The sequence below is a fragment of the Oryctolagus cuniculus genome, chromosome 1, assembly GCF_964237555.1.
Source record: "Oryctolagus cuniculus chromosome 1, mOryCun1.1, whole genome shotgun sequence".
In the NCBI taxonomy this organism is placed as follows: Eukaryota; Metazoa; Chordata; class Mammalia; order Lagomorpha; family Leporidae; genus Oryctolagus; species Oryctolagus cuniculus.
The window spans coordinates 168,197,196-168,217,708 of NC_091432.1; the positions used below are offsets into that span (position 1 = coordinate 168,197,196).

Consider the following 20,513-nt stretch of genomic DNA (forward strand, 5'->3'; position numbering starts at 1 on the left):
AGGCCCTTGGGGTTCCCCTGAAACACTTCCTCTTTTACTATTGCTTTCTCCCACTTCATTTGAAGCCTACCTTTCATCTACCATGAATGTGATCTTATTGGCCCAGGGTGCTCCATCGTGTACCATAGTGCTACAGGAAAGAGTGATGGGAAACACTGGCGCTGTATTGAATTGCCATGACTAATAAGTCCTTTTGCAAGTCAGATGATATCAAATGCTCTGCTTTCAGCAAAATTGAAAAATATGCTCATATAGGTAACAGCTGATAATAAAAATGAGTAATTTTGCCGTATATATTGTGCCATTCAGTGGAATGCCATTGCTGTAACAAAGCTGCAACCATCTCCATTAACTTAGTCATAGGAACAGAATCTTTACCCAATATAGCTATAAAAAAAGAAATAGAATTGATGCTGCATTCTACCACATAGCCTCATTCTAACCACAAACCATATGTGTCTTCAGAATCATGAACAATTTTAAAAAGAAAGCTCTGGGTATCCCATTAAGAGATATGTAACCAGTGAATTTTTATATCTTATTGTAACAATTACCAATACTATAATACTTTATTTTGATCAACTGTGCTAAAAATAACGGAACTTAAATATCAATGCCTCAGTGACATGAAAAAAAATCTAATTTTAATAGCTATAAATATTCTGTCATAAAAATGCAGAGATAGGCAGCTAAAGAGCTGTCACACATAAAAATACATTGCATTAAAATCTAATTCTGTATGCAAAGTGGAATGAGAAGTGAGTTTCAGGGTGTAGAATGACTTAGGTGCGGCTGTTAATTTGAGTCCTGGGTCTGCTCAGATTCTGGCTTCCTGCTAATGTGCACCCTGCGAGGCAGCAGGTGATGGCTCAAGTAGTTGAGCCCCTGCCACCCACTTGGGAGGCCCAGATTGCATTCCCAGGCCCTGGGCATTTGGGCAGTGAACCCATAGGCTGAAGGTTTCTTTATTTGTGTCTCTCTGCTTCTCAAAATAACAAAATATTAACAATTTAAAACTCTGTTAGAGCATTTTTATATGTATTTTTAATCAATGATGTTGTGCATAAAAGATACCTTCTTTGATCCTTGGCTGCCAGTAGATACATATGTAAGAGAGAAATAGTTATTTGCTAAAAATCTACAAAATATTAAATATTACATATTTTTCCAGTATGAAGAATTCTAAGACTATGTGAGAAGGTACATACTGCATCAAAATTCTTTCGGGGCAATACACACATGCACACACACACACACACACACGAACACCCTGGGTGGAGGCCATCATCTCAGGATTCTCCCCTAATCTGAGGTCTTGAAGGAAGCAGAGAAGACCTAGGACCCCGGTGAGGTTTTCCATCAATGAAGTAGGGCTAGAGGAAGGGCATGCCTGTAGCCTGTAATCTCTGGCAGAACCCTCGAAAACAGGTTTATGACCCCTTCTTTGATGTCTAGGAAATAATTAGCATTAAGTATAAATGAAAAGAGCATTGATTTTAAAAGGACCAAAAAAATGGCATGGCTAGAATCTAGAAGGAACAGTGATAAAGGGCTACTGTTGACAAAAAGCCAGAGAGCGAGCTGTCTGATGATGGCCACATAGCATCGCCAGAGCAAGGAGAAGAGAGGCCCTACATCTTGTAGAGCAGCTGGGTAGAGGAGAGGCCTTGGCAAAGGATCCTAGACAGGCATTGAGCAGGCACTAACAACACAAGGGCCAAACCAGCCAGAAGGCCGGGGCTGGGAGACAGGGAGTGGGAAGAGCAGATGTGCACATGGGCGGAAGCTTACCAATGTGCTCCAAATCAACAGAGTGCGTGGAGGATGGATGCAGCCGCAGGGAGTGCAGGACAGAGGCAACCTGACTCCCGTTAGAATGGCCTTCACCGTTGAAAGAGGAAGACCAAGGGCACGGGGAGGAAGGAAGAGAAGGCTGTACAGAGAAGCCACTAGAACCAGGGAAAGTGTCGGCTGTTGCAGCAGCGTCTCTGCTCTTGGTGTCTCTTATTCTTTGGTGAAATGAGGGAAGGAAATCCGGAGTCACAAAAACAGTGTCCTGTATTTTAAAGGGGGAAAACCTCCTGGAAATTACCAACGTGTTAACCTGCTGTCTGACAGATCAATTGGCAGCAGTCCTCAGAGGTTTATTTTAGTGATTATTCGAAACCTGCATGGATTCTCTAAGACAAAGGCATGTAACACTCCGTTTTGCGCCTTGTTTACTGTTGGGATGGTGAAGCAGCTAAGTTTATCTTTATGTCAGAAATGATGGTGTTGCCAGAAACATGCCTCAGATGGCAGAGTCAACCACAGGAACAGATGTCATTTAAAGCTGTGGAAATCTAAAGCAGAAAATAGTAGTAGCTATTTTAATGCCAGAGACTGAGAAGTCCACCAGGGAACAGAGAAGCAAGTCAGCATTTAGCAACAGCAGAAATCTGCTGCTACCACGAAATCAGAGGGGAAAGGCAGAGTTAAAGGAGCCCCAGGGGGTTGAGTCCCTTGACAGACACTGGAACCCAGTGGGCCTGTCCAGTGGCTGCTGGAACCAGGGAAGAGACGCACCTGCTGCTGGAGGCGCTGCCATAACCGAGAGCAGGGGGAGAAGCTGTTCCTCCAACCTGCCCTGCCAGTTTTCCTGCTCTGCTTCCCACTGGCTCCCAGGAGCCTAGGAAACACAGCTCACAGAGACTCATCTTCCTGCAATGCAGAGGAAAGAAGTAGCAGTGAGGGATGTGTTTGGGGCAAGCAGAGCAGGGCCCACATAGCACGCACCCTGTGCAGAGCGTGGTAAATGGTTAATTGGAACTGGAACAGACTGAAGAGCTAGTGGTTGTTGAGGCAGAGCAGCGAGGGTGATGGAGGGCCTTTGGCCAACTGGATGCAATCTTCAGGTGCCAAGGGATCTGTTCTGGAGAACAGAGATGCAGCCAGCCGAGCTGGGCAGTGAATCACACACCTAGCAAAATTGATCTGATGACCTTAGGCTGCATTAAAACCCTGTGTCGGGCAGGCATTTTGGTGCAGTGAGTTAAGCTGCTAGTGGGGATACCTACATCACGTGTTAAGTGCCAGTGTGAGTCCCCATTACTCCATCTGCAGTCCAGCTCCCTGCTAAGAGCCTGGGGAGCAGTGCATGATGGCTCAAGTACCTGAGTTCCTCCCATCCATGTGGGAGACCCGGATGGAGCTCCTGGCTGCAGCATGGCCCAACCGCAGCTGTTGCAGCCATTTGGGGAGTATCTAGCAGGGTTGCTGAAGAAAGTATTTCTCACTGAGCAGGAAGCTGAACAATTTAAAGATCACTTCCACCTCCAAAATTCTAAAATGTACTCATCTTTTCCAAAGAATACCAGCCACAGTCCAGCTTCCCCATTGTATGTTGTTGAAAAATGCATCCTTTCATTCACTTCCCAAATGAGAAAGGGCTGTGAGGGCATCTTTGTGAGCATGTAGGACGTGTGCTGTGGTGCCTTCAGACCTTGCTGCTTGTTTTGGCTGAAGGGCTCTCACCCAGCTGCCCATCATTTCCATAGCCCAGGTCAAAGTCTCCAGTCAGCTCCTGCTATCTGGCCCTCTTACCTCTGAATTCACCCACTAATGCTCCCTGCACTTTTTTTTTTTTTGAAGATTTGTTTATTATTTTTATTTGAAAGGCAGAATCACACAGAGAAGGAGAGGCAGAGAGAGAGGTCTTCCATCTGCTGGTTCACTCCCAGGTTGGCCGTAACAGCCGGAGCTGTGCCGATCGGAAGGCAGGAGCCAGGAGCTTGTTCCAGGTCTCCAATGTAGGTACAGGAGCCCAATGATTTGGGCCTCTTCTACGGCTTTGCCAGGCCACAGCAGAGAGCTGGATCAGAAGTGGAGCAGCCAGAACTTGAAGCAGCGCCCAGATGGGATGCGGCACTGCAGGCGGTGGCTTTACCCACTATGCCACAGTGCCAGCCCCCACTGCGCTTTTTTAAGAAAAAGAAAGTTTCATCACTCATGTGCATTTACGTCAATATTACTTCACCATCAAAGATTATATTGAAATTCTATTTCTTAACGAAATATTTCCTACCCAATGAAAACCAGTGCTGCTCATTTCCCCTTCCCCTCACCAAAAATCAACAGGTTATACTGTTCATACTCTCTAGTATCTATACATGGCATTAATATTTATTTAACAATTATCTGTGGTGCAGTGGGTTAACGCTGTGGCCTGAAGCGCAGCATCCCATATGGGCGCCGGTTCTAGTCCCAGCTGCTCCAATTTTGATCCTACTCTCTGCTATGGCTGGGAAAGCAGTAAAAGATGGCCCAAGTGCTTGGGCCCCTGCACCCATGTGGGAGACCCAGAAGAAGTTCCTGGCTCCTGGCTTTGGATCAGTGCAGCTCCAGCCTTTGCGGCCATCTGGGGAGTGAACCAGTGGATAGAAGACCTCTCTCTGTCTCTACCTCTTCTCTGTAACTCTATCTTTCAAGTAAATAAAATAAATCTTAAAAAAAAAAAACAATTATCTAAGATTATGAGCTGGTTTGTCCTTGTGTTTTCCTGTCCCTCTCAATATTACCATTGTCTGTTTTAGCTCTCAGTTCACTGAAGGGCAAAGAATGCTATCTGATTAATTTGCTCAACATTTACTGCACAGAAGTATGTGTGTGTGTGTGTGTGTGTGTGTGTGTTGATGAGAAATATATAGTAAATATGCTCAGCTCTTCACTATTTATAGACATTATCTGTTACTTCTTCTCTTCCTAATCTCACAGAGAACAGAGGAGAAGAGGAAGTGAATAGAAAGTCAATTTCCTACTGTAGGTATTTGAAAGATATTGAATAAAGTGTGATATGGGGTTATCTGGTGTGTGGGGAGCAACTGGGAGCAACTCGGACTAGATTAAGTTACTGGAATTAAGACTTATTCTATGCATCTGCTCTCCCACAATATGGCGCTGGGAGAGGAGGAAACAGCTTCTACACAGCTGCCTCCAGTTCAACCAATAAACTGTAGGACCTGCTCCTGATTGGAGGAGAGCAGCGTACTCGGCGTGTGGGTAGCAGAGTTGGGATTGGTGGAAGAGGACTATAAAGGAGGAGAGAGACAACATGCACCAAGAACACCTGAGGAACATCTGAGCAGCCCCCGAGAGAGCCAGCCGGTGGTGTGCCGCTCCCCCGCGGAAGTGGGGAAAGTGGCAGGGGGAACCGCCCTTCCACGGAGGTGCAAGGGACGGTAGCCAACCCGGGAAGAACCAGCAGCAAACCCGGGGAGGGCCGAGCAGACGAAAGAACAACGCAGGGTCCTATGTCGTTCCTCCACAAAGAGGGGGAGCGACACTGGTGATTGTATTTATCCATGCTCTCTTCTTTTTACAGACTCCAATTGTGAGATAATTTGCAATATTGTCAGAAGGCACAGAGTATGGTGCCTTAGAGCACTGTTGAGATCTGGAATCAATCCTCCAATATTCAGATAGAAGGGGTCTTCAAGGAGTTCATCAGAAATATCTGTTATGAAGATAAAGACACTATGTATGCATTTCAGAATTGTTTTGCGCCAAAATAACTTACCTTTTAATTCCACTTCACATGTACTTTTTGAAGTGCCTTTGGTTGGGACCCACCAGTGTATCCTCGGGACTCTGAGAAAAGTGCTTTATCTTTCGGCGATCACTCCCAACAGATATGGGAAATATCAAAAATGGCCTCTCTCATAAGAATTAAATTACTGAGTGAATGTAAAACAATATATCTAGGATACAGAAAGTGCTTTAGAAATGAAAACCCTTTTTACTTGACGTTGACCATTTTGTTCATTTTTTTAGGGCGTTAAGTACAGAGCTCTACAGGAATCAGGAAAGAAAGCCTTTCTCTTCTTTTTGTGTTCCAGCTTCTTCCAAGAAAATAGATGCGTCATAAAGTTCCTGGAGACAAATGAGGTGGCACTCACGCACCAGGCTGGAGGTTATGCCCTGGCAGAAGTGGCCGGGTTGAATGAGTATTGCTACCAGCACCAGTCGCAAGGCCACCACAAAATACCAAACACCAAAGTTAAAGGAAAGGTTTTTTGTCGGGTAGGGGAGACCCGACAGGCAGGAGGGAGAGGGTGACAGAGCAAGAGAGCAAGAGAGAGAGCAAGCCAGCCAGCACGTATGAGGGAAGCAGGTGCTGCTATAGTCTTGCAGGGGGTGGGAAGTGGGAGCAGTGAATCCTGTTAGGGTAGGGGTGGAGCTGACACTTGTGTTTTGGCCATTTGGTCACCTGGCTTCTAGCCAGCCAGGCTGGGCTTAGAACTGAAGCTTACTGTGCAAGATGGCGACAGAGGCCAGAGCCCAAGATGGCTCCTGGGGCTTAAGATGGCGCCAGAGATTAGAAGCACCATTTCACTAACAATTGTCACACCAGGACCCCACCCCACCCCACCCCCCCACTCTCCCAACCCCCCACCCCCACCCCCCACCCCCCGCAAAGGCCCTCCCAGGTCACTAGCGTTCTGCATCTGAAACCACTGGCAGAAACTCCAGCTGTGTGTTCTGGAATGCAGGCATGAAGGAACTTACTTTAGCCACCACTGACCCTTCAAGTAAGAGCAACCTCCCTCTCCCCAGCTCTGGAGAGCAGAGGGTAGGCTGGAAAAAGATGCCACACTCTCATAAAGCACCTGAAGAGTGTATAGTAAAAGGGCTGCTTGGGAGGTGTAATCAGAATATGGAGGAACTACCAAAGGGAGTGAGACACTGGGGTGTAAACACTGGGGGAGAAGTTTCCAGCATTAGAGAGGTTCCTGCCTGCGCCGCGGCTCACTAGGCTAATCCTCCGCCTTGCGGCGCTGGCACACTGGGTTCTAGTCCCGGTCGGGGCGCCGGATTCTGTCCCGGTTGCCCCTCTTCCAGGCCAGCTCTCTGCTGTGGCCCGGAAGTGCAGTGGAGGATGGCCCAAGTGCTTGGGCGCTGCACCCCTTGGGAGACCAGGATAAGCCTAGCTCCTGCCATCGGATCAGCGCGGTGCACCGGCTGCAGCGCGCCGGCTGCGGCAGCCATTAGAGGGTGAACCAATGGCAAAGGAAGACCTTTCTCTCTGTCTCTCACACTGTCCACTCTGCCTGTAAAAAAAAAAAAAGAGAGAGAGAGGTTCCTGGACTAGTCCAGGAGAGCAACAGTAGGGAAAGCACAGGGCCGGCACTGGCATAGGGGGTAAAGCTGCCTCCTGTGGTGCTGGCTTCCCATATGGGCGCCTGTTCTGGTCCTGACTGCTCCACTTCCGATCCAGCTCTGTGCTATGGCCTGGGAAAGCAGTGGAGGATGGCCCTCTGTGTGGGAGACCCAGAAGAGGCTCCTGGCTCCTGGCTTCAGATCAGCACAGCTCCAGCCCTGCGGCCAACTGAGGAGTGAACCAGCAGATGGAAGACCTTTCTCTCTCTCTGTGTAACTCTGACTTTCAAATAAATGAATAAATAAACCTTAAAAAAGAAAAGAAAAGAAAGCACCCTTAAGAGCTGTGGTCCTAGCTGCTGACTGCAGCAACTGCAAAGCCTGGAAGCTGAGTGAGCCCCCAACTACATCCCCTTACCACCCTTTAATCTCCAAGATGCCTCTTCTTGGCTGAACCCAGCTGGAAGTCAGAGAGCAAGGGAGTCCACTGAAGCATAAAGGTTGAATTGTCAGGGCTCAGAGTGGAGTGCTGAAGTGTGGAGAATGGATCTGGAGAAGCAGGAAATTTCCAGCAAAAGAGCCAATCTTGGTGATTCATGAACAGCGCCTCAGTCAGGGTGCACATTAGTTTGCTTGCTTTGCTACCGTTGACTGCTTATGGGGTACTGCCAGGAAAGCTTGTATCACAGAATCCTTCAAAGTGCTGATGGATATCTTTGGACGTGGATTTCGTACTTATGGAATTCATACACCATCCAAATTTAAAACAGTGTCAGGAGACTGATAACTTTTTATTTGCCAAGTAAAAATAGTTATCACATAGCATCAAAATCATTTCCTAAGAGACAGGTAATTTTATCACCAAGTATATGTTTCCTATTACCTTTCTATCATACTATCACAAACTTCATGGTTAAAGACAACACAGCTTTACTGTCTTACACTTCTGGAGGTAAGGAGTCCACCTTGGATTTCGCTGGGCTCAAATCAAGGATTGGCAGGTGTGGCGAGGCTCTGGGTGATTCCACTGTTGTGTCTCTTCCAACTTCTTGAAGCCACCTGAATTCCTTGGCTCATGGCCCCTTCCTCCTTCAAATCAGCAATCATACCACTCAACCCTCTGGTTCTGTTGGCACATCTTTCTCTAACCCTCTGCCTCCCTCTTCCACCTTTTAAGTACCGCTGTTACTATTCTAGATGCCCCCCTGGGTAAGTCAGGGTAATATTCCCATTGGAAGGTCCCTAATGGAAGCTGTCAGCAAAACTCCTTTTGCTGTGTAAAGGTAAGGAGGCACAGGTTCTAGGGCACAGGTCATGGAGATCTTCAAGGAGTGTCACTATTCTGCTTGCTCTTTCAAGAAAGGATATGATCTCAGAATAAGCACAATCCCTAGTACTGATTACATTTGGCCTTGTAGAACATTCAAGCTGTTGTCTTATATTTCACGTTTTCTCCTTCGTCTTAGCAAAGCAAGACAGAGCTTGTGATAGGACCTGTGTGGCCTGCAGGTAAATAGGTGGTGACCCCAGGAAACAGAAGTGACAGACAGGAGAGCAAGACAAGAAAAAGGGGCAGGCATTTAGCCTAGAGGTTAAGACACCAATTAAGCTGCCCCCTCCCACATCAAAGTACCTGGCTTCAGTTCTCAGCTCTGACGAATGATCCAGCTTCTGGTGATGCAGATTCGGGGAGGCAAAGGTAAGGGCTCAAGCAATTATGGGAGATCTTGGTTGTGCTCCTAGCTACTTGGGGAGTGAACAAGCAGATAGGAGTGGAGTCTCTCTCTCTCTCTCTCTCTCTGCATGTGTGTCTGCCTCTCCAATAAACTTTTAAAGTATAAGGTACTTCAAATCTTTGTAAAAAATGAAATTAAAAATAAGTGTGTTTGGTACCAGACATTCTGTAGCCCATGCATACAAAGGGTCTTCAAAAACCTCATGGAAAAGTGCACATGATGAAAAAAACTACGCATGGGTCTCATAGATTTTTCTCACCTTTTGAAGTACCCTCATAGAAGAGCGCATTAGCAAAGTTGCTGATATAAGCTGACAGAATATCAGTTGGAGCATCAGATTAAGGGAGAATTTTTCATGAATTGATGCTAATCCTTAGACCAGACTCAGAAAATTTGAAGTCATCAAATACCCATCTCTTCATTACTTTCCTAATAGTTTCTTCTGGAAAAAAAATCCTCCCTGATACAGTTTTCAGAGGCAGCCAGCTGTGTTGCTGTCCATCCCGCTTCCTGTCTCTCCACCTACTCATACTTCCCAACCCAATGTCAACACTGAAGTTAGGCCAACTTCTTTCTAATTGAATTATTATGATGCAGCAAGGAAATAAAGAGAAGTCATGCTGGAGAGCTTGATAAAACATTAGAAACATACAATTTTAGGGCAAAGAGCACATTTGGCATGTTGGTGTTTCAAAGTTGTCTCTGCCCCCTTTAATCATAACTAAGACCACCAGACTTGTCCCTCATGAAAAATGAGCTATAACTAATTCATACTAAGGCTTCAGAGGCTTAAACAGTATCAATCCCAGGGGACTTTGTTTTTCCTTGGAATTGTTTACTCAACTGTCCTTTGTCTCATGGACTTTCCTGTGTAGGCTAAATTTAGCCATCGTAGCCTGGAGCTTTGGGTGAGATGTGGCTATCTGCAAGGACGCTTACATAAGAGCCTCTGTGGAGAAATAGGGACCTGCACTAAGAGGCATCCGGAAGTAACTGGGATCCACCCTTTGCTCTCCGGTCCTGTCAGTGCTTTTTCCTGCGTGATGAAGTGTGTGGGTGAATGACTGTAGAATGACCACTTCTCTGGAAGCCTTATGCTATGAAAAGTTGAGAATGGAGGGAATTGGTGCCTCTCTTTGCGGGAGCCAACGTGGCTGACAAAGAGTCAACAGCCATGAGGAGGCCTATGAGGTCTGCTCATGATGGAGGCCAGCAGGGATATGGGAAATCTCTGTGCTCTTAAAGATTCTCAGCTTGGTTTTACACATCTTTCCCAGCTTTGTTCATCCTACTGTTCCCTGACTCGGCTCCTCTGCCCGGTGCAGCGCCTCTTCCCCATACATCCTCCATGGACTGGCTTGCTCCTTTCCTGCCTCTGTGCCACCTTTGCTGTTTCTTCTGTGTGGAATACCAGCTCCAAGCCCACCCTCCCTGCAGGGCCACTCAGGCATCCCCAGGGTACAATGGGTCTACCCCTCATCTTGCCTCTTTGGAACTGTTACTTGTGTCATTTGCTTGGTGACCTTGTGACTATGCTTGTCTCTTTTCATCTATCACTGTTGTATTTTCATTTTTCTTGTGAGTCTTTATATCCAGACTAAAGCCAAAGCAGAGCTCTCTGCCTGTAAGTGCTCGATAAATGTCAAATTAATATTAGTCAAAGGATAATTCCAGTCCCATCATCTCAGCCATCCGTGGGCAACCAGACCCAAGCAGTCAAATGGTATCCTGGTTTGCAGCATAAATACCAACAACAAAATAACCAGAGTCACACATACTCCCACAAGTTCCTGCGTCTGTGCTCAAAGGCATTTTCAAGTTATGACTATTCCCTTTCTACTCATTCTCATAAATTGAGCTGCCCACTGCTGACTGCTGTGGCCCACCACAGATTTCTCTGGAAGTCAGTGGATCAACAAAAGCACAGAGCGCTGAGGGCTTGGGAGATGTTCTGGCAATGCTAGAATGGATCATTGGACAGCCTAGGTTTCAGTCAGAAGTTAGGGAGAACTGAGATCATTTTCCTTCTAAAGAACTCTACTCTGTTCCTGTTGCTACATTTTCATTAGGAAATACAGGGGAACTGGAGCCCCGGAAATAATTTTTAAGAGGATCTTGTGGGGCCAGCAAAGAATGGAAGCTCTCCTAGGTACTGGTAAAGAGCATGGCTCTGAAGTTAGACAGACTTAGAGTTCAAGTCCTTTCTCTGCTGCCTACCAGTTCTCAGAGCTGCCTAGCCATCCTCAGAGTCATTCTCCAGGTGTAGAGTGAGGGTAAATAATGGTAGATCTCTTACAGGATTACTGTGGTGTTTAAATAAAATGTGCGTGCACAGTGCTTAGCACTCAGAAAGGGGAGGAACATGGGAGAAATGTGGTGCCCCAAGCAAGAGGTGTGGCTTCCTATGAGCACACAGGGCTGTCTAGGCCTGAGACAAGTATCTTGGCAGTTTCCTCATCGTATAATGGTTAAGGAGCGTGTGGTTATTATATAACTGTTGAGAAGAATATGTACTAAGATACAGGCTCAGCTCCCATAATGAAGGGACCCAAAAATATAGTGACTCAAACAATTGGGAAATGTTCTTCTCTCCAGGTAATCTGCCAAGAGAGAAGATGGTGCAGCGCAGCTAAGTAGCTGTATCCAGTGACCCAGCTTCTTACGTCCTTACTGCTCTGTGAAACCCCAGGATGTTGTCACCACTGAACTGGAAAAGCTGGGTCACTGAAAAGTCCATGTGTCAGCCCCCAGAAAGGCAAAAGAGTGGTGCAGACACGTCCAGTGTCTTAAAGCCAAGACTCATTCTGCTGACCCGAACTTATCTTCCATGGCTGGCCACACATCACTTGCAGGAGAGGCTTGGGATGCGCTCTCTGCTAATACCCTAATAACAAAGAAGGAAGGGTGAGCGTATGAAAGGGGTAACCAGCACTCTGCCACTGCCGTGAGGTAGCTAACTGCAAGCAGGATCAAGCTAAGTGGACTACATAAACAGTCCAGCCCCACAGCCCTTCTTGGCATCCACATAGCAGGTGCTTGGCTATAGCGCAGCCGGAGATGACTCATAGAGAACCTTTGCTCCCTGAACACTTGTCATCTGGGCAGATTGGTGTCCTGCTGGATGTTCAACTTTGGAAGGTCTTCAGTGACACGTGGAGCTTCTGTATGCAGAAGGGGCTTTAAAGGAACCTGCACAGGACAAGGGGACAGCGAGAGGCCTAGTTCTCCTTGGCTCCTAGTGCTGCATGCAGTAAGCACTTAGTGCTACGTGGAAGTAAAGGAGCATGTTGTAACCAACACAGCTTATCCAATGTGTCAGCCTGCTTCCATATCTTTTTCTTCTTTAGTGTTCACTGCACTCTTTTGGGGAGCCTGAGCTACGGGCCTAGACAGATCTAGATCTGCACCCTGGCTCTGTCTCTGACTTAACAGGGAAGACTTTGGCTAGACACATTGATGTTCCTGGGCCTTACTGCCTCCACTCTGAAAAGAGGAACCAGGACTATGAGGTCTCTTCCCTTCTCAGCTGCGGTTTCAGATGGCCCCGTGACGGAGCGGGGGAAGGCAGCTGGCAGGACTAACGTTTCCTCCTGAGCAGCTTTGCCCAGTTTCCCTGGTCCAGCCTGTTGTGTTTACTCCAGGAGAGTTCCTCCATGAGGCAAAATTCAGGCTTTTGAAAGGACACAGCTTAGCTGGGGCACCCTTTGGTCTCCTTATTGTGAAGACCCCCGCAGCCCTGCCCTGTATCAACCTGAGATCCTTGTTCTTACTGTGGCCTCCCAGCCTGCAAATGCCACTTACCTCCCTAGTAAATTCATCGTTTTCCTCAGGCCCAGGACTTCACAAAACAAGACAAACCACAGTTGTAATTCACACTAAGGCATGAATGGCTGGGTTTAGCATATTACCACTACCTACGATATTCTGGGGTTTTTTTCCAAAAGAATCCTTAAAATGGAATAATTAATGGTATATGTTCTAAGCACTGTGAGTGCTTGAAGGGGAGATATTTCTGGGAGAAGGGGCTATTGGAAAGAGAGAGGGGATGATGAGAAGGGGGAGGAAGTGTGGGAGGAAGATGAAAAAATTATTGATATGTATGTAGACATGATCATTTTATCAGCATCACAGGCAGCAGTTTAACCCAGTGTGCCCCAATGCGGGCCCCTCACGTCTAGCTTTGAGAAGTCTCCTAGGCTCTCTGTGCCTCACTTTGTTCTCCAGTAAATGGGGATCATGGTAGAGCCTGCCTGAGAGGGTTATGGTGAGGGAAAAATGAGCTAGTACTTGTAGGTGCAGAGCACTTAATACTTTTTTAAAAAAAGATTTATTTATTTGAAAGGCAAAGTTACAGAGATGCAGAGCCAGGGAGAATCTTTCCTCTGCTTGTTCATTCCCCAAATGGGCTTGGACCATCTTCCGCAGCTTTCCCAGGTGCATCAGCCGGGAGCTGGATCAGACGTGAAGCAGCCAGGACATGAACTGGCGGCCATGTTGGATACTGGCACTGCAGGCGGCAGCTTTGCCTGCTCCAGCACAGCATCGGCCCCCAGGGCACTTAGGATACTGCCTGACATGGAAATGCTCTATGCAAGTTGACCTCCTTGCTTATAACCCCCTCATACGGCCAGCGTGTTGGCCTACCTCTGGGCTGCCATGTAATGGGATTCTGCTGCTTTTCCTTTCATTCAGCTCCGATGGAACCCGAGGTCCCTACGACTTCACTGCTTCACATTTTCCTCCCTTCCTGCATCGTCACATTGACTTTCATAGTCACAATGATAGTCCTAAGAAAATGGCTCTGCCAGAAGCTGTATCCTAGAAAAGGTAAGTGAGTTGCATTCATGTCTACCAAACGGACAATGGGTCTGCATTGTGAGCCCCTGTCTCACACCATAGGCCAGTGGCTTCCCAGTTTCACACTAAACGCTCTCAGGGCTCACGAGTTTGAATGACTTTGAGTGCATCTTGATTTTTTAATTGAATACTTTCGTTCTTTGAATTTTATTTACTAATTTTTTGGAGAGATAGAGAACGAAAGACACACACAGTTCAAATCCATCCACTGGTTTATCCCCCAAATGCCCACAACAGAAGCCAGGAGCCAAAAACTCATTTAAATTTCCCTTGTGGGTGGCAGCACTTGAGCCATCACCACTGCCTCCAAGGATATACATTAACAGGAAGCTAGAACCAGGAGCAGAGCCAAGACTGGGACCCAGGCACTCCAACATGGGATGAAGGCATCCCAGTTTGTGGCTTAACAGCCTGGCCAAACATCCACCCTGTGGATGACATTTTTCCCCCAGAAGAAAATAGCTCCAGTCTTCAGTGAGCTGAACTCCCAACACTAAGTGTTTTAAGAGGAATATTTGGTTCCTGTGGGTGCTGTGGTTTCCTTGTTCCTTGGGCCAAGAACTCCGCTCAGCCTCAGGAGAGTGATGTTATCTCGGCCATGCAGACAGCTATGTGGACAGAGTTTGCTGGTGGGAGGTTTCCAGGCTCCCTCTGAGGATTCTTTCTGTTCTGGTCCCTCTTTCACCATTCTGGATATGAGCTGAGTGAAAAGTGAAACCCATTCTGTCTCTCAGGGATTCGAATCCCCTGGTGGGGTAGGGAAAGGAGAAAGCTGTGGGAGATTTCTGGGGGCTGGGGAAAGCACCTGGTGGGTGGTTCCTGGGGTCTTTTAGGGCTCCCCTGGAGTCCCTCCTTAGCCTCTTGTGTTCTCACCAACCCACTCCTACTTTGTGCTATCTGGGACAGCACATGCCTGCAGCCTTTGAACCCTGCACAGACAGGATTCCATTGCTATGCCTCTGTTGTTGGTTTCCTGCAAGGAGCTTGCCACAAAGCCCCCAAGGTATATGTAAAGAGGCCTATCTGGTGTTTTCCTAAATTGTTCCATTATCAGAACCCAGTGAACTTCTCCTCAATCTCTCCATGGCCTTGTCTGTAGAAAAGAGAATGTCTCTGAGAATAATTCTTTGGGAAGAGCAGCCCTATTTGAGGATGAAGGACAGGGCTATGTGGCTGTCATCCTACATCTGCAGTCATGGCTTCTACACTCTCATCTGCCATGAAATATTATTATATTTTATGTATCCATTGCCTGTGGGTACATTCGCTTGGGTGAGGACCACAAAACCCTCTAACTGTAGAATTCAAAGGACAGTTGATGAGAGGAGAGGGGGAGGGAGGGATAATGATGGAAAAGAGCGAGAGAGATCGAGGGAGAGAGAATGAAAGAGGAAGGGACTGTTGGACAATAAAAAAAGAAGAGGAGGGAACTTCATGGTATAGGAGGTTTGGCCAACAAAACTTAACTTTCAGATAGAGTCACCTGGAAATTTATAACCTGAGAGGGTTATACAGATGCAGCTCATCAAGTCTTCAGCCATTCTTCTTAACCACCCACATACACACCCTGCAGACTCCTTAGTCACTTCAGAAATGAGCACAAGGGAGAGTTCCCATCATGCCCTCCTTGGGAGGATGGAACGGAGTCTCACTCAGAGTTAGGAGTGTTAAAAAAAAATCCTTGGGGCTGGCGTTGTGGTGTAAAGTTAAGCTGCTGCCTGCAACACTGGCATCCCATATGGGTACCGGTTCATGTCCCAGCTGCTCCACTTCCAATTCAGCTCCTTGCTAATGTGCCTGGAAAAGCAGTGGAAGATGATCTAAGTGCTTGGGCCCCTGCACCCCTGTGAGAGACCTGATGAAGCTCTTGGCTCCTGGGTTTTCCCTGGCCCAGCCCTGGTTGTTGCAGCCATTTGGGAATTGAAGCAGTGGATGGAAGACTGTGTGTGTGTGTGTGTGTGTGTATGTGCCTTTCCTTCTCCATAACTCTGCCTTTCAAATAAATAAATAAATCTAAAAAACCTTCCCCTGTGCCTCATCACAATATGGAGGCTGAGGGAGAATATTAATAGCTTAGAGCTGGGTGTAAGCTCAGAACCCAGCTGTGGCTTAGAGAGATTTGTCACTAATAGGAGTTAGGTGAATAAATTTGCAAATATTTCTTTTTTTTAAATGATCTAGGGGGGAATCATGGTTGCCTATATAATAACCCCATTTTCTAATTCACTTGCCTTCAGATCTGCTTTCTTGCTTGAGAACTACATAGAGGCAAATGTTAATGTGTGTCTACCATGCACGCAAACTCGTGTGCCAAACAGAAGGGTGAGAACTGCTGGTACTGTGGTTGCCACTTTAAACCAGGATCAGAAGGCTAGGCTTGAACCCGGAGCTGCTATTTATTGGATCTGTGGCCATGAATGAATCACCTAACTTCTTTAAGGTGGTCTTCCTATCTGTAAAATGGGAATTGGCAAGAAAACATTTTACAGATTAACAGATTACTGACCTGGCCTCACGTCTGCTACTATGGTTCAACCTACAGCAGGATCCTCCTAACCGGCTCCTTGCATCCACTTCTGCCATTGCCAATGTGGTGTCTTCTCACTTTAGCTAGAACACAAATCACAGCTAAAATGAAAGCTATGGAAGCGTAACAGTCACTTTCAGAGCTAACGTCCTCAAGAATCCTTGACCTGATTGTCGAGAGACAGTTAACTATTGTTACTTTTTACTGTGTATATCCTTTTGGTTTGGTTTTGTCAGTCTTGTTTTTTCTTTTTCCTCTGTTTTCTTTCTCTCTCTCTCATCTCTCTCACACTATAGACTGAACTCTCTATGTAACACAGAGTTAATTACATGTATTTTAAAGCAATTGGAAAAAGATATCAGTTAAAAACAAGGGAGAGAATAAGAGATGAGGAGGTAGTCTAAAACTATAAAACAGTATAGTTCTGCATACAGGCATATAGACTCACCTCTCAGGGTACAGCCTAAGAACTACTCATGGGGCTCCAAACTCACATGAATTGGTGGTATAAACACCATCGTCTCACTGTTACAATGATCAACTTAAATGTTAAAGGCAACAGATAGACTGGTTTAAATTTAAAAGGGACGACATAAATAACATCAAATACCCGGTAAAAATAATAGAATTAAAAACAGGAAGGAAGGACCAACATGGGAAGCAGTCCGCACAGCAGACTCCTAGAATGACTTTCACAGTAAATAACACTCTGACCTCAGAATCAACCCTTAAGGCTTCCTGGTTGGGCTAAAAGGCCTGCAAGAGTATCTCAGGCATGGAAAGACAGGACTCTGCAGGAAAAAAAACAACCCTACACAGAGGATCTCTGCGAGACCTCAGAGGAAAGGAAGGGTCATCAAAGAAGGAGACACTCTTCTCTGAAGGGAGAGGAGGACATCTCTTTGCTTATGGCCGTGTCCAAATAACAACAGAGTCTATGGTCACAAAAGACCTCCATAGACCTGGCAGCCCACAACAAGAGCCTCGGATGATCACTGATGTCATAAAAAAAGAGTGTTAATTGTTAAAGGAACAACAGTAGTCAACGTGCACTTCTCCCCAGGTAGGACCTCTGTCCCTATTGAATTGCAATATGAGAATCGACTGCAAATTCTCTCCCTAAACTGTACTCTATATGTTGTGTGTGAGTGTGGGGGCAAATTGTGGAAATCTATCATTAGCATAGAATTGGTCCTCTCTATATAAAGTCATACTAAAAATGATCCATAATGAAGAAGGAGATGGGAGAGGGAATGGGAGGTGGGAAGGGAGCAGGGTGGGGGCATGAGGGAAAGAACCGCTGTATTCCTAAAGTTGTATCTATGCAAAAATGCATTCATTAAATAAAAAAAAAACACAAATCACAAATAACTAATCACAAATCTGTCAGACCTCTTTCCTGGCTTCCCGTTGCTCATTGGGTGAGGGCCCCATTGGGTGAGGGCTGGTCTGACTCATGTCTCCAGCTTTCATTGCATCCCATGTCTTTGTTGTTCAGGCTGTAGCTATATAGAATCTTCTGGTCCTCAGGACCATCCTCCCTTTCAATTCTGAGTTTTCTCTCTTTAGAATTTGTTGAGTGGAGTCGTCTTTTAAATCTCAGCTAAACTCACTTCATCCAGCATCCCCTGATGCTACCCTGTACCACACCCATCACACTAAATCCTTTTGTCACATGCTGTAATTGCATCTACTTCTTCCCATACACTCAGCACAGAATTCTGTGTCTAGGACTTGCTTTAATGGCTTGAGCTATAGATGCAACTGTTCCAGGCTCAGAAAAGCTACCTGAAATCTCAAAGTCATGCAGGTGAGATTGAACACAGATCTATCTGGTTTAAAATTGGTGGCCAGTGTCAGCACCGTGGTGCAGTAGGTTAATCCTCCACCTGCAGCGCTGGCATCCCGTATGGGCGCCGATTCTAGTCCTGGCTGCTCCACTTCCAATCCAGCTCTCTGCTGTTCACTGGGAATGCAGTAGAAGATGGCCCAAATCCTTGGGCCCCTGCACCTACATGGGAGACCGGAAGAAGCTCCTGGCTCCTAGCTTTGGATCGGCCCAGCTCTGACTGTTGTGGCCAATTAGGGAGTGAACCAGTGGAAGGAAGATCTCTGTCTCTCCCTCTCACTGTCTGTAACTCTACCTCTCAAATAAAATAAATAAAAAAATCTTTAAAAAATTTTTAGCCAGCGCCGCGTCTCAATAGGCTAATCCTCCACCTAGCAGTGCTGGCACACCGGGTTCTAGTCCCGGTCGGGGCGCTGGATTCTGTCCTGATTGCCCCTCTTCAAGGCCAGCTCTCTGCTGTGGCCCAGGAAAGGCAGTGGAGGACGGCCCAAGTGCTTGGGCCCTGCACCCCATGGGAGACCAGGAGAAGCACCTGGCTCCTGGCTTCTGATGGGCACAGCACGCCGGCCGCAGCACACCGGCCATAGCAGCCATTTGGGGGGTGAACCAACGGAAAAGGAAGACCTTTCTCTCTATATATCTCTCTCTCATTGTCTGACTCTGCCTGTCAAAAAAAAAAGAGAGGGAGAGAAAGAGTGATGCTCCTCCTCTTTTCCTTCATCCCCTCCCTGGCATGTACCTGAGCATCTGTGATGTGATGTAGGGAAGCCAGGCCTACTGAGAGACACATCAAAGAAAACTTTCACATATGTGTCCAATTAGAAATATCTAGAAAGGTTCTTGGTACCATTGCTTGCAGTAGCAGCAAACCAAAACCTATCAAGTGTTCATCAATAGAATAGGTGGATAGGGATACTATATAGTAATTAAAGTGAAAGAACTAAAATGAATATCATTTTGAGATAAATCAACTGAACATCATAATTTTGAGAGTAAATCCAGAGTACTGAAAAATGTAGATAATATAATACCAATTATAGAGCTGAAAAGCATGCAAACAATCTTTCAGGAATGGTTATGGAAACACTTATATGAACATTTATATGATAGAAAGCCAGCACAGAAATGAATAACACCAAATTCAACCCCTTATGCTGGGTAGTGGGTGCATAGACCTCTACTCTGTTATTCTCTACACTTTGTTTTATGCCTGAAATACTTATTTTTTGTTTAAAAAAAAAGAGTTTGAAGATTGAGACTCAGGTGTTTCTGTGAGCTAGCTATGTAATCACAGGTGACAGCTGTCGCCTCTCAGTTGTGTTATTTGGAAGTTGAGAAGATCGGACCAAGTGCAGAAGGGCAGTCAGGCCTCATCTCAGGCACGGGGATGTCAGCAGCAAAGGTAGTGATGGTTTGGGAAACTGTCTCTAGGTGAGCAGTGTGGAGATGGGTGAGTGAGGGTCCTTGGGTGTGGGATGAGAAGTCACAGGACCGGGCCATATATTTGCCAAATGTGGACAAGATGCTCCTTTAAAAAAACAATTCTGTATTCTTTTATCGGTGTTTCCATTCAGCTTTGACATGTACATACATATTTTAACACATTTGCAATGTCGATGCATTCTTTTGTGTTGTACGTGTTTCAGTTCCATTCAAAGTTATCTCCTGATTGATTGAAGTCTTTGTAATTATATGTAGAGCTGCACAAAATGACAAATGATTCATAGTGACAGAGAAGATGTTTTATGCAGCATCATTTTTATGGCTCTGTCAAGACAAATACCAACATGTTAGATGTAGTAGATGCTTTCCAAGTTTTTCCCCTATCAAGTTACTCACTGGTCATTAACTCTTGGGTGAGAATCAATTTAACACTTTGGTTCCTTTGTCCTGGAAGAAAGGACAGTGGGGAGAGGACAGGTCTGGGTCCCGGAGGTTCACACAGCCAAGCAAACTGGTGCCTGAGTTAGGGGTCAGGACACGGCTACTGTCAGGGGTCTCCAGAGAAAGAGCGCCAAGGGGTGAGGGGAACGAGGAAAGCAGGGAGGAGAAGGGGAGGTGTGCATGACAGGGTGGGGACTGAGACTTTAAAGAACTGGCTCCAGTGATGGTGACTTCTGGCAACCCTGAGGGCTGTAGGGCAGCCCAGTAGACTGGGAACCAGGGAGGGATCCATGTGTTGCAGAAGTCCTTCCCTAGAAAACTTCAGATATTGCTCTTAAGGCTTCCAAATGATTGGATGAAGCCATCTGACATTATGGAAGGCAGTTTGCCCTACTCAACATTCACAGATGGCAAATGTTCATCACACCTACAAAATGCGTTCACAGCAAAGTCTAGACTAGCATTTGACCAACCACATAGCTGAGCACCACTACCTGGCCAAGTTAACACAGAAACTTAACCGTGG

The 20,513-nt window shown here is 46.3% G+C and overlaps 1 protein-coding gene across 1 annotated transcript in view; it reads left to right on the forward strand.

Annotated features, from left to right (window-relative positions):
• LOC100356848 (programmed cell death 1 ligand 2) overlaps positions 1-20,513 on the forward strand; it is a 67,113-nt gene that overhangs the window by 38,139 nt on the left and 8,461 nt on the right. Inside the window, 4 exon segments of the mRNA XM_051858232.2 lie at positions 5,809-6,057; positions 6,465-6,489; positions 6,492-6,781; positions 13,460-13,697. Coding sequence (XP_051714192.2) covers positions 5,809-6,057; positions 6,465-6,489; positions 6,492-6,781; positions 13,460-13,697 — 802 coding nt within the window.